This window comes from Pseudonaja textilis, chromosome 1, assembly GCF_049901715.1.
Source record: "Pseudonaja textilis isolate UNSWEBS1 chromosome 1, rPseTex1.2, whole genome shotgun sequence".
Lineage (NCBI taxonomy): Eukaryota > Metazoa > Chordata > Lepidosauria > Squamata > Elapidae > Pseudonaja > Pseudonaja textilis.
The window spans coordinates 286,421,474-286,446,304 of NC_141990.1; the positions used below are offsets into that span (position 1 = coordinate 286,421,474).

The following is a 24,831-nucleotide window of genomic DNA, read 5'->3' on the forward strand; positions in this document are numbered from 1 at the left end:
CCGCTCTTGCTAGGGAGGGGTGGCGGAAGACAGAAATCCCATCCAGACTGAATTTCGGTTTTTGTAAAGGGCGTCTTTCTTTCTTTCTCTCCCCCACCCCCCCCCGGGCAATCGGTCTCTTCCAAAATGGAGGACAAGAGCCAGCGTGTTTGGGGAAACTACTGCGGGAGGAAGGAATGCGCAATTTGGATAAAGGGGAGGCTTTTTTTTTTTTGATCCGGCGCCAGCTTCCTCCAAAAGGTCGCAATGGGCATGCAAATGAGCGGCAAGGCTGCTGCATCGCCCATTTGGCAACGCCTCAAAATCGGAGACATGCGCATTTTAGTTTGGCTCGCACAACCAAGAGCTCTGGAAAACACCGAGTTGTGCAAGAGTACAACCATCAATCACAGTTCTACCCCCTTCTATGAAATACAATTTTAGCCTTTCTGAAAATGTGCCCTCAGGGACTCTAGTAGCTGTTTCCGCCAACTTTTTTTTTTCTGTGTGTGCATCTGCGCTTTTGGGCCGATTTCTCCCTTTTGGTTGAGTGCCTGAATGAGAAGGTGCGAAGACCCCCTCCCGGGGGGGGGCTCCTGAGAGCCAAAGAGGGGAGTGCAGATATAGGGGGTGAATCTGCACCCTAACGTCCTTGCGCACGGAGAGGAGGGCAGCCCGTGCAATCGGTAAGATTAGCTTTGACCCATCTGGTTACAAACACGTAATCTCTTCCCCCTTTTTTATTGGGTGTGGGGAGGGGAAGACTTTGGCTTGGAATGCTTTTTGGACTTGGTTACAAACAGATACGAGCCGACCTCGTGCGTTGTGAAGGATGTTCAATCTAGAAGTCGAACTATGGAACCCTCCTATGATGGAGAGTTAGCCAAAGCCTTCCTGAAAAGCAGAACTGCAACAAAAGCAAATAAGCTGTGAACCCCACTCCCCTTCCGCTAGGCATGTAGCAATTCTTGGCGAGGGAGGAAGGGAAGATAGGAGGGAGCTTCTTTGAACTTAAATACAACTTAGTATTTAGAGGATTCCTGTCTTTCTCCCACATGACTTTTTTTCTCCCATAACTTTATATTTTTTTTATCCTGCCTTTATTGATTTAATAAATAACTCAAGCGGGTGAACATACCTAATCATTATCCCAACAAGAAGCCTGTGAAGTGAGTTGGCCTGACCCAACTAGCCCAAAGTCACCCAGCAGGCTTTCATGCCTAAAATTGGACTAGAACTCTAATCTCCTGGTTTTTAGCCTGGTACACTAGACCAAATTGCTTCCAACATTGCAATGCACCAAGGCATCCATGAACCTATAGCCAGCCTTGATGATTTAGATAACAAGATAATGAAAGGCAATTACTGCTTATTTGATAGGAGAGATGTAGCTTCAAGTTTCAGGCTGCAATGGGAGAATTGTGGCTCGGAGCCAAAGAGGAAGCTGTGTTGCTGTTGAAACTTTGACAGAGTCAGCATAATAATGACAAAGCCAGTCTTCTAATTCAAAGCAACAGGATGTGTCACTTTGGCATAGAGAAAAAGTTCACCAAGGCCTAATATAAACATCTCTCTTGTGAGCCAGGGGAGGGGACAGGGCAGAAAGGTAGCCAGTCAGGACTCTTGCTAATTGCTATTTCCATGCAATTTAGTCACCAACTTAAAATAGAAACAATTTTCCCTTTAAAACAAAAGGCAGAAGAAACCTTAAATGAAAAGAATTTCTGGGTTATGGTGGAAGACAGATTTTGGAAATCCGTGGGGCAAGCTAGTGTTTATAGAACTATGCAGCTAAACATGTTTTACTCAAGGGGTGGCTTTGTTTTACTTTTTGCTTTAGGGAGAATCACTAAGGCCACACCTCCTGAACCACCACCTCCTGCGGAAGGGGGATTAGCCCTTCCCTCTTTACTGCAGAGTTGGGTTTTTCAGGAACTCCCTAGCTCGGGAATTTGCCACTTTTTAAAATGTTTTCCTAGTGTATGTGTACATCTTGTATGTCAAAAATGCTAAAGCACTTTAGCTTGTAGAAAGAGATAAAATGTTAAAAATAATTTTTTAAAAAAACTTCCAAAATGGGAAGAAAACAGTTAAGAGCAAATAGCAGAATTTCATAGAAAAGTAGAGCAGAGAATAGAATAGGACACATTGATGCTGTCATCTGTATGTAATGTTTAAAAAGCTTCAGCAATCATTTAAAAGGTTCATTCACTGTGACTAGCTCCTTAATGGGATCAAAGGAAATGGAAAGTCACATGGTTACAGAAAACCTTCATACAACAAACGCTGTCTAGTTATGGTTAATTTTAATTTGTGACAGTGACACAATGCATTGCAATCTTCTTTCTCACATATGCCAGTCTCTTTGACAATTTTGTCAACAGAAGCATGATTGAAGGATAAACCAGATTATTTTGAAAAATAGTTTTAAATAGGGAAATCTGCAAGGATCTTTGTAGAGCATTTGCTACAATGCATCTAATTATATATTTCCCTCAAAACTATTTGTGTTATATACATAAAGTAATAAACAGTAAGAATTGAAAGGGATTTTGAAAATCATCTAATTCATTATCTACCATCACAATACAAGCAAAAGTTTAAAGTCTGATGCATGTTTGCTGAGAAATAACATCAATGGGGGCTTATTCCTAAAAGGCAAATTCAGGATGGCATTGTTACATTGCTTGTATTGCCGCTTGGGCTACTTTCTTACTCTGTAAATTCCAATAAAATAGAATCAGTATGAACTGATACCATCTTAAAGAACTTTATTTTAGAAACAAAAAATGTGTATTGTACATGTATTCATTCCAAACTGCAGCCTGTATTATGGTACTGAAAAGCAAATCTCAAAATAGTGTAGATACGTAGCTGTTGAAATCCAGATGCATGGCACCTTAAAATACGTAGCTTTATTTACACTCCCATCCTGAATAGAAACTGTAGTACTCACACCAAATACAAGCCCAAAGGCCAAGAGGGCTGTTTTAAAATCCCTCCTCCCATCTGTTTTTCAATGGGCCAAATGTGTAAATGCTACTGGCTGCTGGTAACCTGTAGTACAATGGACTGGGGCCACCTCTTCATTCATACTACAAAAGCACTGAAACATCAACAATGTGCTGTTTGTTTGTATTTCCAGCCAGAGAGGCCTGTGTGTTGATTTTTTCTCCCTGTTGATCTGATCAACTAGCAGGCATCTTACCACACCCAGATCTCATGAAAATGCAAATGTCACTTCTGCAAATGTAATAAAAATAATAATTGCATCCAACCACTGCCAGGAGGAATATAGTTCAGTCTAATCACTCTGTAATTAGTAACTGTTTTAGGGGGGGGGGAGGCAACAATTGACATTCTATACTGCATGTAAGGAAATCTATCTTTTTAAGATGAAAAGATGTGTATTAAAACGCATGCTGTTCTAATCTGGACCTTCTCTAATCTCCCTCCCCAAATAAGATTTGGTTATTATCAATTGCAAAAATCACTGGATGATTTCTTACACAATCTAATCTTAAATATCACTAATCTTAAATATGTTCACTAAAATATAGATTTAGAACTGGACATAGATTTAGTGTCAAAAATCCAGTCTTCAGGTACATGTTTTTTATATGAAAAAGACCTTAACAAATTGCAATCCAATTTAGTGCCTGTTTCTTCAGAAGTAATCCCTAACTTATGTCATGGAGCTTACTCCAGAGAAGCATACATGACTTCAGACTTAAACAGCAAATGAAGATAAATCCTGCTCCATACTTTCTGAATAAACCCAGGGAAGATGTTATCTCCCTGTGCATCTCTTTTTTTAAAAGCCTCTATATAACAAATCCTTACAGCTGTAGAATTAAAAGGGGAAATGACAGGAAGAGAGAGAGAGAGAGAGAGAGAGAGAGAGAACAAGAAAATGCTTAGTCAGCAGCTGTCCTGTAATATTAAAAGGTGAAATGTAAGTAGGCACAGTGCCAATGTCTAGATAAGCTCAATAGTATCATTCTCTCTTGTGGTGTGTGTACAAATGGCACAGAATAAGTTAGAGACCTGTGGCAGAATTAAGGTCAGCACATTTTGTCCTTTCTGTTGTTTATGCACTGGACAAAAAAAAACCCCTTACTCAGGAACTATTAATATCAATTGAATTTATTACAATTTACTAAGCTCCAAGGCACATTACAGTGTTCTGTTAACTACAGAAATGTATAAAGGACAAACAGAGCATGTTTTCCATTTACAGCAATTTTGCTCTAGTGTTAAAAAGCTTCCGTGCATCAATAAAGCCAAAACAAAAACAATTAACAAAACAAAAATATGATTTAAATTTCTCCAATCAATAGAAAAAATGAAACTTTACAAAGCTGCAACAAAAAAGTCTCTCCTATGTTATCCTACCATGTTGCAAAAGAATAAAAAGAAATAAAAACAAGAAAGAAAAGAAAAAGTGAAATACTAACATTCTGGGGTTGTAAAACATAAGTTGTCACCATCTTTGTAGCATTTTTTAGGCATGACACTGGCCCTGGCAAACGAAAAGGGATATTTTCTTTTTCTTTTAGAGAAGTGCATACATTTACAAAAATACACACCAGCAGCAGGTAATTGCTAAAGGTTATTTAACCATGTACCTAGCCAACACACTGTCAAGGAAATGAGAAACAGGTATTATATGGTGACCAAACAATATTATATTCTGTTTTAACAAAACAAAACAAAAAAGAACAGCTCTATCCTTCAAATGAAGAAGGGTACATACCTTTGTTTCAAAATATAGAAACATACGACGAAAATAAGATCTATACATAAGACTAAACTTTTTGTAGTATTGTCCCATGTATTTTGAATATTCACAATTCTACATCTTTAGATGGCTAAACAGCATTGGATTTGCTGTTATGATTTCAAGGGTCTCTCTCCTTTTTCACTTTCACATCTCCAGCTAAAATGGTCGCAATTTCCCCCTGCATAAATGCCCAAGGTACGTTGGAACCTACTAAAGGGCATTTCTCTCCACTGGGGCAATAGACTTCACCAGTTGCCCCCTGAGCCTTGATACTCTCCCGAGAACAAGGGAAGCAGAACTTGTGACTGGGCACCGAAGGGCATTGCACAAAATGTGTGTCTTCCAAGCGTTCGTGGCAAATGGTGCAGCACAGGGGTCCACTAGTGGCCATGGGCGAGTCTGGAATGTTTTGGGGGTGCACTTGGTCCATGCCAGGGTGAGTGTTGGGAGGTGGAGGGGCTACTTGCAAGTTCAGATCCCCATTGCGGGAAGCCAGGCGACGTTGGCCTGGTACAGAGGCAGGGGACACTGGGCTGCTGCTGTTTCTTCGGGTTGAGGTGGTCGAGTGCACAGAACTGCCATCCTTGGGTGAATGGGCATTGCCCAGGGTATCAGCCACTGACATGAGTGCAGCCATGGGAGACTGTCCATTCTGTGGGGCTGATTCAGGTGGAGTGGTCCGGTTGGAATGAGGTCCCAAGGGTGGTGGAGGTGGTGGCACTCCACCAAAGCCACCTGCAGTCATGGTAAGCTTGAGTGCCTCACTCTGGCTAGCCATCCACTGCTGTCGCTGCTGCTCATCACTCAACTTGAGGCTACCCTCCGATGCAGAGTCCGATGGCTCTGGAGAGGCCTTCCTCTTGCGCAGGCCACCACTGCTGCCTGCACTGCTACTTCCCCCACCAGGGCCACGGCTAGAGGCTGGCCCACCTGATCCCGCACTAGAAGAGGAGGTAGGGACCCGGGGTAATGTGATAAGAGTAGTGGGCAGCATCGGGCAGGAAGCATCAAGGTAGGGCTGGGGTAGCATATCAGCACCCACCATCTCTTTGAAGAAGCGCACTGACTCTGGCAGGAGGTCACCCAGGAGACGCCAATCCCCTGAACCATGCTTCTTCTCATATTCGAGGTACTTGAAGCCTGAGGAGAGGCCACGGCCAAAGTCTTTCATGCAGTCTTGGTACATTTGCTTGGCCACACCTGAGGCACTGGAAAACACTGTGCCGGAGCCACTAGGATATTCGATGAACAGCTTTAGCTCATAGTCCAGTCCAGGCTTAGAGACAGCATCAAAGGCAAAGACGCGGCCCAGCAGCGCATGGTCCTTCTTGAATCGCACTTCATAGGGTGTGCAACCGGCCAAGGTCAGCAGTGTTTCACGTACCAGCTTTGGCTTGCTGGCCCACTCCTCAGCACGATTGCGGAGGCTCTCGCTCAGCTCTGCCAGTGCCTCAGCATTGCGCTGCTTCTCCTTTAGCTCCCGCTCTTGATCTCCGCTGCTTGACACAGAGCCTGGCCTCTTCCCACACGGGTCCCCTGAGGAAGAAGTCGAGGAGGACGAGGACGAAGAGGAAGAGGAGGATGAAGCCGGGGGACCTCGTGGAGGGGGCAGTGCCACCCCAGAAACGGCCGGCCCATTGAGCAGCGTCTGGGGCAAGAGGTTGGGTGGCACATTCATCTGGGCCCCGCTGCTGCCAGAAGGGAGACCACTCACCAGCCCGCCGTGAGCTCCTCGCCTGGAGGATGAGGAGGAAGAAGAGTTGGGGCTCTGGCGATTCAGCTCCGGCGGCCCGTCGTCCGGCGCCTTGGGGAAACCATTGGGTCCGCCAAGGCCGTTGGGGAGGCGGCCCGCATGGCTTCCACTCAGGCTGCCTGGAGGTGGCGGCGGCGGGTACTCGAAGCGGCCTCGTTGCTCGCTAAGGCCGTAGCGCTCTAGGCCCGAGGGTGCTTTCGAGGAGGAGGCGTCCACATGGTTAAGCCCCTGAACGGCAGCCGCCGCCGCCGCCGCTGCCGCCGCCGCCGCTTCCTTGGCAGACAGCGCGACGGCTTTGACGCCCACCGGAGGCGGCGGTCCTGGCGAGCGGCCGTCCTGGAAGCAGCCGTGAGCCCGCTTGAGCTGCCGAGCGGTCTCGATGACAAACTCGATGCGGTCGGCGCCCTCGTAGTTGACGCAGCCCCGGCAGACGGGCTCGCTGAAATCCCAAATCATGGCCCAGGGCATGCGAGGCAGGTCGCACAGGTAGCAGGACTGCCGCCGCGAGGACGACACCTGCGCCGCCGACATGGCTGCCCGGCGAAGGGGCTCTTCTCTGGCCTCGGTCGCTGCCGCCTCCTGCCACCCTGAGGCGAATCTTCCAGGCTTCCTTCTTCCTTGCTTGCCTTTCACCTGCCCAAGCGGGAAGCTCTTCCAAGGGTCCTCGAGCGAGGAGGGGGGCTGGGTCCCCCGGCCGCTTCTTCAGCCACTTCTTCCGACGGCGCCTGTAAGCAGCGGCTGTTCTTCCCCCTCCCTTCGCCTCTCCTTCTCCTTCTCCTCCTCCTCCTCCTCTCGCAGTGTAGGATGCGGGGGAAGAGGTGGTGAGGGGAAAGGCAGGGAGGAGGAGGAGGAGGAGGAGGAAGGCGGGGGGCTGAGAGGAGTCTGCTACCTGCTGCTTGACCCCAAGCGGACCACTTTCCCAACGGCGTGGAGAGGTGGGTAGAAGGTGAGAGGGTGAGGGGACACCCCACACAACAGCGCGCGGGCGCTCAGACCGCTCCGGGAAGTGGGTGAGCCTCAGGTTGGCGGCGGTGGAGGCATCATGACAAGCAAGCAGGGCTGCCGGGTCGACTTACATCCTCGAGAGCCCCTCGGCATGCGACGTGGGGGAAGCCCGAGAGTCACTCTGGACGGCTGCTGCCGAGTCTTCCAAGCGCCGCTCTGCCCCTCCTCGCACGGCGCTCCATCCGCTTCTCGCGACTCGGTTCAGATGCCACCTGGGTGGAGCGCTCACGTCACGGCGGGGAGCTTGCCCGCGCGCTCCCTCCCTCCCTCCCGTTTTCCTCCCCTGCTTTTGCTTGTTCCCCTTTCTCGCACTGACTGAGTGACCGACTCACCAGCTTCTTCCCCCCCCCCCCCACTCCTTCCTCTGGGTGAAAGGAGGGGGAGCCCACTTGTTCCATGGCTACTGCGCAGGCTCGGCACTCTGCCCATTTCCTCCTTCCCCTTCCCCCCCCCATGTGTACAACAGCTGAAGCAAGGAGAGCTGCTTCTTGGAAACCAAGGAGATATTCTCTCTCACACACACATACACACACACACACACACACACTCTTCCCCCCCCCCACACATACACACACACAAACACAACCCCCCTCCCCCTGACATGCAGACTGGAGGCTATGTTTGGAAAATTAAACGCTGGGTTTCTCCCTCCCCTTCTCCTTCATGGCAGTTTTCCCCAAAGCAAATAGGCAGCCAGAAAAGCACATGCGGAAGATGATTGCGCGTTCCTGGACGAGTTTTCTGCTTACAAACGTATCGGGTTTGTGTGTGTAAAGGGGCGGGAGAGAGATGATTTGGTATAAATTTTTTTCCCCCTTTCCGTTTTAGAGAACCGCAGCAGCGATCTTTTTAATCGCTAGCAATGACTGAGCTGTTAAATGTGGGTTTTGTTTTTTTGTTTTATAAATATCGCTTTGGTGGCCCAAATTACGGTATATTAATGATTGGGTGGGATTTGCGAGACTATTTGCAATACTTATAAACCTTTTAGGTCACAACCTCTTCACATGTTGCAAAGCTTGCATTCCCTTATGGTAAAAGGTTCGGGTCCTGCGTAGGTGTCTACTGAGCATAGCGGGAGTCAAATGAATTTCATTCAGGATCTAAGGCTGCAAAAAACTTGTCCCTGAGGGAATCTATCGGTAATCACCTCCCCCAACCTTCAGCTGCAAGTCAGTTTTGCTTTGAAGTAACTGCTCTGCGTTTTCTGTCCCCAAGAGAAATGCAGTTATGCCCCAGCACAGCTCGGAGAGGGTCCTTTGCAGCCGCCTGGAAGTTTAGCTCCCCTGGATAAAAGGAAAAGGGGCCGACTGCTTGGAATCCGGCTTCACAGTCCTCCTGTCCTTCCCTCCCCCGCTTGCATAGCCCGATTCTCTGCCTGGCTGGCAGCGCGCTCGGGTTGCAAAGCCTGCGAGGCGTCCCTGGGCAGGCCGATCCAGGTTGCGTCACCGGTTTGCTCCAACCCTTGCCGAGTAATGAACTGTCCGGGGTGAGTCAACATTCCCCAGAGTGAAGAAACGGTGCTACCCGCGGAGAAATTGTAGCATATTATGGATGGGTTGGGCTGCACAACCCGTGCCTTGCAATAATATTTGCTCAGCGCTTTCCTTCGATGCCAGGGGAGAGGAAAAACGAATCCAGAAAAGAGCACTGGTTTCATTGGCAGTGGAAAGGCAGGGTTGCACCTTGCTACCCTGTGAAAATCCAAAATCAACACCTCAGCCAGCACCAGCCTTGAGCAATACATTTCACGGGTATTGTCAGATGGCATCTTCCAGAATAGGAACGTTTAGACCTTCCTGATATATCTAGGAGTCTCGGTTTAATGCAGTAATGCAAAACCAAAAGTCGCCCTGGCCAAATGAGTATCCAAAGGCTAGCATAAACACAGCTGGAAGACAAGAGGCTAAGGATTATAGGAATTGCAGTTTGCAGGAGGTTGAATTAAACTTTTAGTTTTAAAAAAGGCCATTTTCACAGGAAAACCCCTCTTAATTCCATGGTACGTGCCCAAGATTGCAGTCTTAACCTGATTTGCTCCAGGCATCAGACATGAAGATTGTGCAAGCCATACCAACACCCCATATTCAAACAGGATTTATTAAATTAACTGAATTTCTGGCTTCCAAAGGCTCAGAAGCAGCCTGCATTGGTCACATAGCATGATGTGAATCCAACCACTGAGAATTCTGCAATCAAGTCAGAGTTTGGTTGCTACAGTAAAGGTTGTTTATGACCTAGTACAGTAGTCTTTGAGTTACAACCCCAATTGAGCCCAAAATTTATGTTGCTAAGTGAAACATTGAGTTTGCCCCCATTTTATAACTTTTTTGCCACAGTTAAGTGAATCATTGCATTTGTTAAGTTAATAACATGGTTAAGTGAATCCGGAGTCCCCCACTGACTTTGCTTGTCAGAAGGTCACAAAAAGGATCATATGACCCCAGGACACTGCAACCGTCACAAATATGACTCAGTTGGCAAGTGTCTGAATTTTGATCACATGACCACAGGAATGCTGCAATGGTCATAGGTGTGAAAAACGAGCATAAGTCACTTTTTTCAGTTCCATTGTAACTTAAAGCAGTCACTAAATGAGCTGTTGTAAGACGAGGACTACCTGTATTTCCTGTCAACCAGTTGCGGCTAAATCCCCAAATCCCGGTTTAAAAAACATGCTTTGGAACATTATGTGAACGTAGCGTAAGACTTAAATAAGAGGGAGGAGTTGAAATAGGAGATCGCCTAACTAGTCCAGTAGATAAATTGGATAAGCTGATAAATTGATAAGCTGACCAGTTCTGAAAAGCTGGACTTCCTAGGACCATTGCATTGAGGAAGAAGGTCAGAAAGAATCTTGCCTTGATCCTCAGAGCGTGACCTTGGCTAACCGTCCTGAGAAGGCCTCAGAGCCTTTCAAGTGACTGCTGAATAGCTTAAAGTGGAAGCGCAAAAGGAGGCTGCCAGTATCCTGGTAGAACACTTTGGAAGGACTACTTCCATAGCAACAGGCATTCTGGTTCTCAAACTGGATTGGGTTCTCCCTTCCCCCCCCCCCCACCAGTCAAACTTCAGGTGCTTGGCAACTGACTCATATTTAAAACATTTGCAATGTCCCAGGGACATGATGTGATCACCTTTTATAACCTTCTGACAAAGTCAGTGTGGAAGCCAGATTCACTTAACAACCATTAACATAACTGCAACGATTCATTTAACAACTGTGGCAAGAAAGGTCATAAAATGGAGCAAAAATCACTTAACAACTGTTTCACTTAGCAACAGGTTTTTGGGGGCTGAATTGTGGTCCTAAGTCAAGGACTAATAATTCAGTCAGTTACACAAACATTGCCCAGTCTTTTAAGTTAATTAGTGCCTTTCTTTACACATTTTATAATTCACCTCCTGTATGAAATTATTCTATTTGCTCTTTTGATTCAGCAGCTAGAAAGAGCTAGTTCCAGACCCTAGATCTGACTTCCCTATTATGTGTACTTGAAGATATCTGATGCTCTTGCTAAAAGACCTTTGAACTTGGGGACAATACCATCATGCTTTGAAGGCTTTCCTGTCAGCAGGAGGAGGTTTCTCTCACAGTCTTGGGTCAAGGGCTTGCTGAGAAAGCTCCCCAGAAGGATCATTGATACCTATGGGGATTAAAGGATAGGTCAATCCAGGAAATATGTGCCTTGAAAGATAACTTCTGCCCTTACCCTTCTATGATTAATCAATCAATATCACAATCAAAATAAATGAACAGGAAGTAAATTGAAATTAAATGTCAATCAGCCATCCCAAACAAAACAAACTTTCTTCCCTCAATAAGCATGAGCGGCAAAGACGAGAATGCCCATCTGCTAAAGGACAAAGATGCCTGGCCAGGTTTCTTCAAGCACCTTCCCTCAAGTGAGGGGACAGAGTCAGCTTTGTCAGCAGCAAACGGATTCATCAAAAACAATGGAGATTTGATAGGAGAATCCAGAGATCCTATTTTAAAAGATGTTAAAAAGAACTGAACGATTTATCTATTCAACTCTGTCAATTTGCTTACAACAAATAAACAATATGGGGTGCCAGCAGAGAAGCAGGAGGTGAGAGAAAGAAAGAGGCCTCTTGGCCAGCTGGCTACAGTGAGAAGGAGCAAAAAAAGAAAAAAAAAGAAGGGGCAAAGCAGCAACTCCTCAGTACAGTCTTTCTGGACAGTTTCCCAGTCTATCTCCAGATGTTTCAGATTAAAAAAAAAAACCCATCATTGGGGTCTTGGAGTTTTTGTTCTAAACATCCTCGTCCCACTTTAGGCATGAAAACCAACTGGGTGACTTTGGGCCGTTAGTTCTCTTTCCGCCCAACTCACCTCACAGGGTTGTAATTGTGGGGGAAATAGGAGGACAAAATAACAGGTATGTTTGCCAGCTTGAGTGATTTATAAAAATAAATAATATGCCAGGGTGAGGGGAAGCTACTTTTGTGGCCATCCAAAGCAGCATTTCCACCAGATCGTTAGTGTGGTAGAAGGAGAGGGTGGGGCAATAAGTAGATCTAGAGGTCTCTTCTCAAACATCTATGTTGATGATTTAAGAGGAGGAAGAGCCTGAGCTGAGAGTTTAAAAAAAGATATTATTGGCCTCAGTCTAAACCAGGCTTGTCCAACCCGCGGCCCAGTGCCCACCCCAACCTTTGTGCAAGAGGACGAGCCAGCGAGGAGGAGGAGGAGGAGGCAGGCGCGAGGCGGGGCGAGGCAAGTGCCATGCCAAGCAGCAACAGAAAAGGCGGGTGCCGTCAGAGCCAAAATATCTGATGAGCACCTTGAGCACTCAGAGAATTGCAATAAGTTCCATCGAAGCAAATATGGATGCATTGGTGGCTGAGAAACAATGTCAAACATCTCACTAACTTCATTTCCAAATAAATTTAATATGTTAACTATGTTTTCTATGGTTTTTTTGGATGATCAGGTATCGTTACTGTTATTTTATTTTATGTGTGGCCCAAACCAAATTTTCATCTTCTAATGTGGCCCAGGGAAGGTGAAAGGTTGGACAAGCCTGGTCTAAACCAACTGCCATCTTCCCAATGCAATCAGAAAATGTCAGAAATAGGAAGTGCCATGTGTCATTAAGGAATCAGTGAAAAAACTCAGTACAGTATTAAACTATGCCAAGAAAATTACATGTGTGGAGGAAAGGCTTGGCTAGCAGTTTTGTATAGGTTGCTAGCCAACAGACTTCCAGCATTATCATGAATTTCAGAATAAAAAAAAGTTTGCCAAACTCAAGCAGCCTATTGTTGCTGAAAAACACCCATCTATAGAGCTGTGTTTCAAATTCCCACTAGATCTGAATAGCTATAAAGATCACACTTGAGTCTCACCTTGGCTATCTGCCTTAGGCAATTCTCACCCGAGCCCATTTTTGGCTTGGAATATCCACTGCTCTAGGCATATTTCCGTGGGTGCCAAAATAAGTAATGCTTTATGCAGTAACTTAAATCCACAGCAATGTAAATCGCAACACATTAGTTTGTATTGAACAGCCTCCTTCAGATTATCATCCCCATCATTTCCTGACTTGCTGGCTAAACGTATGATGAAGGTGGTTATTTAAGGCATTTAAAGGAGGCCTGTTGGAGGAAACCTGATCTTTCAAACGACATAAGGAACTGTGATTTTTGCTGAAACCAAACCACCCTGCACCCTATCTGGCTTGGAAAACAAGTCAGTGGCTCCACCTTTATTAGAGAGTGGTCCCTGATTCAGCCTGTGCTTCTGTGAAATGCTGGAGGGAAGGAAGTGGGGAGTGGGGTCAGAGATTGCTTTTATGAAGGTAGATCATAGGCAAGCAATTCCCTTACAACGTTGGGCTGTGGCTGTAAATCTAGCCTCTGCCAAGCGCAGCTGGTTTGCTTTGGGGGAAAAGAAAGAGGAAAGCTGGGAAACTGTGTTCTCGCATTCCACAAATGCTTGCAAATGAGTTCCTGATTTGTGTCAAGTAAAACTTGGTCTGTAGGTTGCCAGAAGATGCCTGTCAAGACACCAATGTTATTCAGAGTGCAGTACTAGGCTCTTTTGTATTTTACTTTTGCTGCAGCTGAGAAACTCTTTTCTGTACAGCCCCCGTTTTGTTCCACTTTGAAAATAAAGCCAGGAACTGTATCCTGTTGAGATGTAAAATCTCATTAAAAAAAAAAAAAAAGATGTCTGCGATCCACCTTCCCCCTTTTCTCCAGTTTTAAATGACTCCAGTGCTTTTTTCACTCTATTCTCTCAGGTGACATTTTCTCAGTAAAGATTTCCAAAACTCGGCTCTTTCCTCTCCTGGTTTCTGCCGCCTGCTTTCCCCATCTAATCTACGTCCCTTATTGCAGTTTCTTAAAGTAAGTGAACAGAAAAGACAAGTGAACAGAAAAGACAATTGGTTTACCTCTGAATGCTATACTTGCTGCTGCCAGATTCTCCTTGCCTCTCAAGTGAGAAGGCCTAATAAATCTCTCCCATTGTCATCAACAGTAACACTCTCCCCACATTTTACCCCCATTCCCCGTTAGAAGTTAAAAGGCCTCTGATCTGTCCCCCACCCCTTTTGTAGACCTGACTGGCAGGAATTCCTCAAGATAAAGACAGAGGCTAGAGATGGAATCTGCATATCAGAAGGTCTGATTTCACACATCCCAAACTGCATAGGAGGGACACCTGGAAACCAACATATACACAAACCACACCCCTGCACCCCATTTTCTTTGTAGACTACCTTCAAGAACAGGGCCTTTTGTTTTTGAGAATAAAATACCTTTTGCACAGTGTGTCTGAATTTCATCTTTATTTGTTGTTTCTCTTAACTCAGCTTGTGGAAACCCCAAATTGTAACAGTTGGCACCCCGAGATAGGACACAAGGCTAACCAAAGCCAGTGGACTCAGTCTGGTAAGTAAACACCTAGCCAGCTCAGTCCATTTTTGTCTGAAGGTGTTGCTTGGCAAAGGTAGTAAAAGGGATCTTTTGAACCAGACAGCTGTTTGACAGGAGTAGCTTGGCAAGTATCTCCAAATTCTGTATTTCTGCCCAGGGAGTCTGTGTGTGTTTTGTGTGTGTGTGCGCATGCATGTCTGGGCAAGTTACCAGCCTAGTTTCTAAATGAAATCCTTGAAAGAGAGAGGAAGGGCCCTTACTCTTCATGGAAAGGAAAAAGGAAAAAAGAAAGGAACGCTGATCTTCCTCCACTATTGTGTATTTTGCAATCATTCAGCAAGTACGCTTATTGGATTTTTGTCTTTTAAAGTAAGGAAGTTAATATAGAAAATCGGATTACTTTTGCAGTTGATTGCAGAATTGCTAAGTCTTCTTTACAAGTATGTTTGAACGTGAACCAAACTAAGATTTAAGATAAAAGTGAGCAACATTGTGTGTAAAAACTAAGAGGTCTGATTTTTTTTGTCTTTTGTATATATATATATATATATTAAGATCTGTATGTGTCTTAGAGGTCAAAGAATTTATGTGAAAAGATTATGCTAATAATAACTGATTTACACAAGAAATCGTAAAAAGGCAATGTATCTCCCTTCTGACATAGACTAAGCAAAAAAAAAAAGCCTTGGAGGCTGTGTTTGTGTGTGTAGAAAAACCTTTTAACTATTCTGACTTATTAACCCTCTCCTCCCCTGTGACAATACTGTAGGGAAATGGATGGCGCTTCTATGCAGCTATTGAACATCTTTAATCACCAGAGATAAGGTTTCTTTAAGCTTTCTTGGGGAAATGCTGAAATAAGCCATAAAAAGAATCTTCACCTGGTTTGCCTGGCCAGCGAAGCAGGGCGAAAAGAAAGATGTTCCCTTTTCCTTCCTTTGAGTTTTCACCAGTCTTGAGAAAGGAATGTTTTAAACTCACTTAGAATAAAAGTTTTATTTTTTGATTTTCTGTATGTATTGTATGCGGGGTGGTTCGTTTGTCTGTCCTTTTTTCTAAAACGTGAGCTATATCTATTGACAAAAGACTCATGAACTCAAGTTTGCTTGTGTGTATATACACTAGGGAAATAATGTTCTTTTTCCCAATGATGACTTTGGACTTTCCAAATTCTGCCTGCAAACTACTCACCCCCACCCTATTCCACCTCTCCCATCTTTCTTCCTGAATCTCCATTCCCCACCTCCTGCCTGATTGCTCTACAGATTCCTATTGAGCTCAATGATAATAGAATCTGAATGATTCCCTCTCTGCAGCTAAAGGAACAACTTTGTTGCAATTAAACTAGCATTTGAATTTTTTAAAAAAGGAAAGTAGCTAGTTGCAAAAAGAGTGGAAAACTCAAATATTTGCAATAAAAAGACTAAGCTTTTTTAGTACAAAGGACTGTCTTTCAAATTGTTTCCTTCTTCCTGCATGCTCTAGGAGGGGAGAGATTTGGGCATTTTCAGTTGCCCTATAAGCCATCTTCCCTGAAAGGTTGGTTCTAATCAATTTGATCTCAAGGGATCACTTTTGTGGGAGTAGAGGACTGAGGCAGCATTCCTTTCAATGTGCATTTCTCTGTGCTCATTTTCACTTGCAGATTATCCCAGAATTGAGGTGAAGACTGAAAAGGGTTAGGGAAGTGGGGAAAAGGCTACAGATATGTGCCTCCCTCCTCTCCTTTACATCCTCCTTGTAAGGTCGAGTTCTGGAATGTGGGGCTGATTGAGGTCATTTCCTCCTATTATTCTAGACGTTTCCGGGCAATCTAGTTTGGTCTGGTAGTTAAGGCACTAGGCTAAAAAGTAAAGAAGATTGTGAGTTCAAGTCCTGCCTTAACTGTATGAAAGCCAGCTGGATGAGTCATTCCCTGGATCAGTCATTCTCTCAATGCTAGGAAGGAGGCACTTCCGAAAATGTTGCCAAGAAGATGGATTCAGCAGCATAAGTTTTTCCCCCCAGGAAAATGTTGTGTAAATTTTCCTTTTAGTCTTCAGAAAAACAAGGATTTTGCCAAACTCGAAAGGGTCAGGGAAAGGAGGGCTTTTGACTCCTCAGCTATCCTATTGCTACCTTTTATTTTCCTAGCTACCCTATTCCTACTTGATATGATTTACATTCCAGCTCAAGGTTGCCCTATGAAATGCATAACTTTTACCTGTGTGTTTTACCCAGATCTGTCATGGGAACAAGTTTATTGATTTCATCTTTATCTCTTAAGGTGGCATCTGATAAGGGTGGAAGAGAAAGAGGGGAAAAATTTTTTGAACATTTTATGAAGCCTCCATGAACAGTTATAGTCTATCTGAAACAAGAAAAAAGATTTTCTTCAACTTTTGGCCCTGGAAGCAATCCATTTACTAAAGGGATACATATCCTCTCAGTTCTGCAGGATCCCATCTTAGGAAATTAATAAGGAAATGGAAAATTATAAAAAAAAAACCTTGCATTTGAAGGATTGTAATGATCAATCCAGATTTGCTACAGGGTTTTTAAAATCTGTTTTGCAATTATGTTAACTCCTTCTGATTTATTGGCTCCAAAAAGCAGCCTAGGAGCCTCATCACAAGTAGGCAGGCACAAAGGTGACCAACTGAGACTTTTCCATTCTCTGCATTGCAAGTTCAGGCCCTTTCCACAGGTTACTTCACCAACAGGAAAAAATAGAACTGTGGACTCATCAATGTCCTTCAAGGTTTTTTTTTAGCTGATCTTTGTCCTGTCCAACCATTGAAGGAGGGGAAGCCACTCTTCATCACCTAGTCTATGCAGCAAAAAAAAAAAAAAGGTTTGAAAACAAGAGCCTGCTTTCCTGCTGGTGGGCACAATAGAGAGAACTGCAGGAACCTGGCAAACGATTCCTGTTGTGGAACAAGCCTAGCACTAATGAGCATAGATGTACAATGTATGGTATAATAGGACCCTGGTTTCCCCACAATAACAGCTGATCGTTTGGGTTCAGTAGACTTCAATACGATGAGGAGGACTGCAGCCACTTCACAAGGAGCATTGATGCTTTTACTCGAAAAAACAAGGCTTGCTTTTCTCCCTCCTACTGACAAGGTGTACCTGCATTTCAGCTGCCAGATTCCCATCCTGGAACAACTGATTTGGGACTGATGCTACACTATTCAGCAGGTTAATTTAATGCAATGGAGGATGGTGACTAAATGGATGTTGGCCTCTATGCTTGTACTTATTGCTGTTTCCATCTGTTATATATGTCATGTACCAGTTACAACATACACACACAAAGCGAGTCCTATCGGCTAAAGAATAGGAAAAGGCAACAGAAAATTCTGTTTCCAAAGTTAGGATTAGAATTTGACATGAGGGAAAACCTTTAAGCAGAGAATAGAGCCAATATAGAGCCTCTAATTTAGCAAATTAGAGTTTGGGGCAATTTTTAATTAGTTTCTTCACTCCTTCTGAGTTTCATTCTATGCTTGTTGTCACTTTGAGAATTGGGCACTACAAAAGCACCTGTCATGCTTTACTTTAAATAAAGCCAAACAATTCAACCCCACATTTGGGTTTGACTGGCAAATCCAACTCAGATGTCATTGAACATGTTTGCTAGTAACAAAGTCCTCTTGCTTGGATGGTGTTGATTTTCCAGTCAGTGTGTTGATATGATGCAGCCATTTACTAATCTCTAATGCACAAAGCAGCCATAAATTGTGTTTGAAATTAACTTTCCCTTAGTTTATCTTAGAAGTCCACATACTTGGATATGCATCTTAATTGATGTTGCTATATTCTCTGCACACAGGCTTGTATGTAAGGAAAAGGGCTGCTAGCCCTGTACAGTGCCTGGCCTTGGTGTGCTATCTTTCCCTCTGTTTCTCTGCTGTATTCTCCCTCCTCCCTTCCCCCTGCCCCTAAAGACCTTGTTGAGCTCGCTCTCCTCTTGGGAACATAAACAATCAACATGACTAAATCAACACAATCAGTAATTTTTCTTCCCCAAGGCTATTCCCACCGTGGGATGCTCTGTAACCCTCGTGGCTCTGTAACCCTCCTGATGGTGCAGAATCCGCTAAACATTATTAGCTTGGTTACCAGCAGCTAGCCAGCTGCCCTCTTTTCTCCGCTCCTCCCATCCTCAATTCTGCCTGTACACAGATTGTTTATCAAAAGGGGGTGCCAAAAGAAAGGGGGGATCTCAGCTGTTGACCTGTGCTTCTGATTAATAAAATATTGATTTAAAAACCCCTTTCCTGACTCATCTCTTCTTTTTTGAAGTGTAAATTGAAAAGATTCTGAAAAGAGCTATTTTTAAAAGCTGGTGGAGGCAGGGAAGGAAAAAATATTTTTAGGAGATCAATCAAAGGATAGCAATTTAATCTATTTTTTTCAGGCTACTGGAGATTCTTTCTGTGCATAAGCACACATATTTCTACTACAATTCATCTTACCAGGTTTAGAAAGAAAGCCAATGGACTTGGGGGAAGGGGGATTTCTTTTTCTGACTCCCCAACAGGAAGCAGGGGTGAGAGGCAGATAGGAAAAGGTGCTCTTGCCTCCTAACGCCAACATCTTACATGCCTTATGCTGTAGCAATAGTTAAAACCATTAGCCTTGAATGTGATTCATTGAGACATGAAATGGGCCTCACACATCAGAAAAAGGGTTGAGGTCCTTTTTCAGTCCAGGAAATTCACCGCATTCTGCTGACTAGTGAACTGCTACAATTTGATCAAGCTTGATCCAACCACAGTTGGATCTGGCAAGCTTAGAGATTGTAATTCAACGCTCTGCATCCTTTTTCCTTGCTTGAGCCATCCTTGGGAAAGCAGGCAGTTCAGAGGAAAACTGGTGAGGGAATAAAATTTATTGAATTATGGACAACATGAACACATCTCTGGCATTTTACCATTTCTGCCTTGCATCATATTAACATTGATAATTTGGTGGCATCTGAAGTCTTCAGTGCATCACTTGCATACATCAGAGCTCTTTCTTACTAAAAGCTTTTAAATATAATTTGACCCAAATAACACCACAATAGGAGTATTGGTCTGGGCTCTCTGTGTCCTTGATGCTAGCAACACATATGGTCCTCATTTGGGGAGGAGGCAGGAGGGAAAGGATTGTCAGCATGCTGAGCAACAAATAGCCAATGGCACAGATTTCTGCCCTTCTCCCAAACCATTCTCCTTGGAATATGATCAAAGCTGGCTGTATGGATGAACCTCCCACAAACTTAGCAAAAATGAAACCATTTCATACTTTTAACTCTGTGACAGATGAAGCAAGAAAAACGGGTTGCTCTTTAGAACTGGAAAGATTAAGCTTGAGATTGTTTAAAATGCGGGATGGGAAAACGTAAGCCCAGCACCACTGTAATCAAAAGGGAATGTCAGTTTTCTGATGTAAGGAGAAAATAGTGAAGGGCTGAGCTATGCTATAAACATGAAAAAAAACCTTTGTTTTTCAAAAGTTTCCCTCCCCCCTCTCCTCAAAGCTTAGATCATGCTAAATCTGTAGCACTAAAACCCTGTACGTGCTTTGTCCTGTCCAACCGGGAACATATAGGTGCCACTGTAAAGATGGCAAACACAGTATGGGGGCAGAATCTGCCTACAGTATACTATCTTGGAAGGAGGAGGTGGTAGATGGTAGTAGGCTACTAACAAAGCATATGATAATTTAAGCATAATGCAGATAAGATTTTAAAAAAGGCAGTACCAGAGAAAGCTTGAAACTCCACAAATCCTTTTATCAGTTGGACTCCGGCAACACTTCCATTTAATTTCCCTCCCATCTCTGAAATATTCTGAAATGTAATGATGCTTGGTGTAGTGTCTGTGTTTTATTTCAGGATTTGGTGTGGTTGAAAAAAAAAGTGAAGGAACGTTAATTAATCTAAATCTGGAATCTGAGGCACAGCTTAGTAGTATAGAGTTCCCATTAAACCTACTTGTATAGAAACTGATCTAAAAGGTGGTACTGGAAAATGAAAATGACTGCCCCCTTTTAATTTTGCCAAGTTTCTGCCGGATTTGAGCTGTTGTTTGGAAGAGAGAGATATAGATGAAAGCTGCTTGTAGTATTTGTGTGCAGGAATGCATTCTTTAGCAGAGAGTAATGACAACAGCTCTTTGAAGGGTGGACTGGAAAGAGACTGTTGACATTAATGGGACTGGGACACAACCACTTCTGAATGAATGCCAGGCATTGCTTTCCTGAACTGCTTCCAAACCCCAATTTGCATTCTCCTGGTGCTAAGCGCTTCTGAATCACACTGCAAGAAAATGGACCCCTTTTTTCTTCTACCTCCCCTCATGTTCGCATCTCAGAAAAGATTAGAACATAAACAGGAGGGGGGGGGGGGGAGGCAGAGAATTATGCCAATTTGTTTCTATTGCCAGCAGAAGCCTTTGTCCTTTCAGTAATGCCAAACGGGATAAAGTTCCCAGGAAAACACTTCATTGAGAAGAAAACCTTCCAGAGCCTCTCACCCCTCCCCCACTGCGGCATCGATCACCAGCCTGTTCAGGAGATTCTCACAATGTCAGCAAAATGCAGGAGAATGAGCAGGCAGAGTGTGTGTGTGAATGTAAATCAAGTCCTGATCAGACTTTGCTACAAATACAATAATCCACAAGCAAACCTTGCTCCAATTTATTCAGTTCCTAGACAGTTTTCTTCCAGGTTGCTGGTCTTCCCTGTCCTGCTTTAAAAAACAGTCAATGGACTGTCTGCCTGGTTTCTTCCATAAGCTCATTCCTATCACTTCCTCCCCTTTTTTTTCTCCTTATCTACAACCCAGTCAGTGTTATTTGGCCAAAAGCGAATTTTCATGGCTGAGGGTGGACCTGAACCTGGATCTGTTTTTAGCTCTGCACTTAACCACACGAGCTCTCCCTGCATGTTGATCTTAGTTAGACAGCAGAATTCTACATTTCACCATAGTAGCCAAAGTCCCCTGTCTTTGTCTTGTACCAAACTCCTTTCTGTTATGCTATAGATATACTATAGATCCTATGCAGAGGAACATTCATACATGACATCTACTTGATAAATCTTTTTTTTTCATTTTTTAAAAGGCAAGGTTCTGTTTTCATTAATGAAAACCTAGGGTTCTATATGTGTATATCATACTATCCAGGGATTTCCATTTTAGAGTACCATAAAACATGGAAGAATATCTCTTGCTCATATATTTTTGCTCCATCACTTATATAGCTCTACTTTTAAGAAATGTCTTAAAGAGAGACAAGAGAAATAAATTCCAGAGATACTTTGAATTAGAAAAGCACTTATTCTTAAAAATAAGGAAAGGGTTTTGTCCTCAGCCATTCCTTCATGGAGGTTTAATTCCCACCTTAATTCAGCATCTCACCGCATTATTGTGGCATCCAAATTATAAAGCAAGCTTTCTAGAATTTTGCTTAATGCTCATTCATTTACCTTATAGAAAGTCATGCTATACTTTGTCATGTGAGAAATATTTTTTATAAATTATCACTTGCCTACAGTTGTTAGGCATTTTAGTAGCTATCAATTATGATTTTCTACCTTACTGCGTTACCTTTTTAAATATTCTATAGACTTTAGTCTGAGTAGATGTGGCCTTAACTTATCTGGGCTAAGCTAAGATGGACAGAGTTAGGACTTGAAAAGCAGATCTTCAGAAAATACAGGGAAGTCAAAAACATCCCAGAAAAAGGCCATAACCACCCACTTCCACATTAAAAAGTAACCATTGAATGACTACAATTTAGTTCAGACTGGAATAGAACTATTTCATGTTTAGTTAATTGCAACCAAGTTAGACCCAACTCTTGCCAGCTGCATAGGATAATTTAACCTAGTGGCAGTCTACAGCTTTTCTAAGAACATGCCAGTGGATCTCCTGATACCATCTATCTACTTTATTCATTGTTTTCCGCTTCCCTCAGTTTGCCAAACATTCATTCTTTATAATTCCATTGTTATCTCACATTACGTGCCCAAATATGTGAGTTTTGGCTTGCAAATCATCATCTCAGGAAAATAGTGTTTATCTGGTTCAACATTAATTAGTTCTTCTTGCAGTTCATAGTATTCTTAATAAATTTCCAATCTGTAATTCAAATGTCATTAACTGTCACCACTAGAAAACCCAGTTTTAACTATTCTGATCTTTCTCATAGAAATACCATGTTTCATACATTTATGTTTTTAGCCTCTTAATGACTTCATTTTTCTCCAACATACTGATCATCTTCTGCTTCTAAGTCCCTCAAAATCAAAACCATCTACTATATTCACACTGTTAACTGTGGGTTTATTATACATGCTGATTGACATTACCTCTTTCCATTTTTAATAATAGGCTCTTCTAACATTGTTTTTACTTACGGCTAATAGAGTTATCTATAACAGTGTTTCAACCACCTTTTTTGATTCCAGTTGTCATTTCAGAATTTTTCTTTTTTATTATTGCTGAAGAAGTTAAACTGATACAGGAACTTTATGTATTCTTCATGGACTATTCTTCATGGACTACTCTTGGACTAATTTCTGACAGTACTTGTTCATTATAAAGATTCCTCAGAATAATAATCAGGTGCTGTAATATATCCATCAACTTTAATAAAATCTATATTCTGACATAACATAGATAGCCCTATCCACAATTCAGTAAATCAAATGTATCCGTTCCCACAATCGTGTTGTACGAGTTTGGATGAATATGTAGGGACAGCTACACAATCTCAGTGATACAGCTGTTTTAAAAGGTTGCACACACAGGTATCCACATCTAACAATACAACATCAGTATCACTATCTCTCACACCACATTTTCATCACTTGTGTTTCAGTGGCAGAATTAAATCTTAACATAGTAACATGTTACGTTATTTCCCTCTCCTTATTCTCTTTCTATGACTGTCCATGGTTATAGAAAAGTGCTATTTGAGGGCTTTCATGGGCTCCTATGCATTTTTCTGCCTTTGAATCTGAAGTACTGCATAACTACAGTATTGTGGCCTTTTAAATGCTACATTTAAGCACTACCTATAATTTGTCAATAAATTCTTTAACATTTGCCACTATTGCATCTGTAGTACAGGGCATATATTTATACAATTGTTGATGACCCCAGATGACCTCTAATTCTAATATCCCGCCATTTTTAGACAAGCAGAAACTCAATGTCCTTTTTGAGGATCATTTGCTTTATTATTATCCTGTTCACTCACCAAGTGTATTATCTAATATTTTACAGAACTCAGGCAGACAGTCAAGCAAAGGGGCTGTGCAGGGGTACAGGGAATGCAGCTGAAAAAAAAGTAATATACCAATGGAATCTGTGATGGCGGTGAATTGTTAAAGACTGCTTCACGGGTTTGGTTCAACATTACACGAAACTATACAAAACCATTATATTGCAACCACAAAGAATAGTTTACATACCATGCATCCTGAGAAGAGCAAGAACATATGAAAATACCTGCTTTCACCCTCTCTCACCTGTAAAAATTTCTAATTCAACCCCTTTTCAAAATGGGCCCAACGCCCCATTTTCAATTCAAGAAACACACCATCAGTGAGAACATGCAAAGGATACTGCTGAACGCCAATAGCCAATTTGCCATATATCCCTTTGCATCTAATGTACTAATTTGCCATGTATCCCTTTACATCTGATGTATTTCGTGTGCTCCATACCGATTTCTCTATCATAAATATATATACTCTGTATAGAGGAGCAACTGATTGCAACGGTTGCTAAATGACCCTTCCCCGGCATTATCTCTCCCCCGCAAATCTCTACCAGCAGCGCAGGATTGAGGCGGGGCCTGCATTTGTGCACGCGGAGAATTTTCAGGGTACAGGAATGAATAGCGAAGTTTTTTGGGCGGGGGGGTCGCTGGCTCCTCCGTTCGCTTCCGTTCGGGACTTGGCAGCTTGCCAGTGGCGGAAGCAAAGGACTCTGGGAAACCGAGGGCTCCCCCGCCCAAAACTCCGGCATTAAGTAGGCCTGACAGCTCCGCGCCTTCCCCACTTGGCCGCCGTCCAAAGGGCTCTTTCATTTGAAAGGCTGGAAGGCTGCCATGTGCAATGCAGATTTGCTGTGCCTGCTCTCATAAGGAACTGATAAATGCCACTGCTGTTACCATGGCGACGGAGGCTATCAGAATGGCCTTGTGATCTGCAGCCTCGCCGCTGTGTTGGATTTTTTTTTCTCCTCTCTCTCTCTCTCTCTCTCTCACACACACACACACACAACACACATTCCCTCCTCCTCCCCTTCTTCCTCTGGTGGTAAAATAAAAATCTGTTTTTATAAAGTTAACCCTTGAATGGCAGGAATGAAGCGAATGGGAAAGGGACAGAGGAATTTCTTAGGCAATTCAATTCTCCTCTG

The 24,831-nt window shown here is 43.3% G+C and overlaps 1 protein-coding gene and 2 long non-coding RNA genes across 6 annotated transcripts; 1 reads left to right on the forward strand and 2 right to left on the reverse strand.

The window, feature by feature from the left end:
• Positions 1 to 542: 542 nt before the first annotated feature.
• On the forward strand, positions 543 to 18,684 carry LOC148128240 (uncharacterized). 4 transcript variants are annotated; one of them, XR_015741101.1, is made up of 3 exons: positions 543 to 665; positions 14,360 to 14,438; positions 16,690 to 18,684. It is a non-coding gene; the product is annotated as an uncharacterized LOC148128240 (long non-coding RNA). The 4 variants fall into 4 exon arrangements; XR_015741100.1 differs by lacking the exon at positions 543 to 665 and adding an exon at positions 8,070 to 8,286; XR_015741099.1 differs by lacking the exon at positions 543 to 665 and adding an exon at positions 8,299 to 9,009.
• On the reverse strand, positions 4,108 to 7,885 carry IRF2BPL (interferon regulatory factor 2 binding protein like). Its single transcript, XM_026712266.2, has one exon. The coding sequence runs from the start codon at positions 7,044 to 7,046 to the stop codon at positions 4,881 to 4,883; it is 2,166 nt and encodes a 721-aa protein (XP_026568051.1). The 5' UTR covers positions 7,047 to 7,885; the 3' UTR covers positions 4,108 to 4,880.
• Positions 18,685 to 18,790: 106 nt separating the features above from the next.
• On the reverse strand, positions 18,791 to 24,355 carry LOC148128241 (uncharacterized). The gene is made up of 3 exons (XR_015741531.1): positions 24,238 to 24,355; positions 20,160 to 20,276; positions 18,791 to 19,283 (listed from the first exon to the last, which is right to left on the reverse strand). It is a non-coding gene; the product is annotated as an uncharacterized LOC148128241 (long non-coding RNA).
• Between the last annotated feature and the right edge of the window lie 476 nt (positions 24,356 to 24,831).

Excerpts from the sequence above, each read along its gene's own strand:
- IRF2BPL (XM_026712266.2), bottom strand. The coding sequence starts at position 7,046 with ATGTCGGCGGCGCAGGTGTCGTCCTCGCGGCGGCAGTCCTGCTACCTG.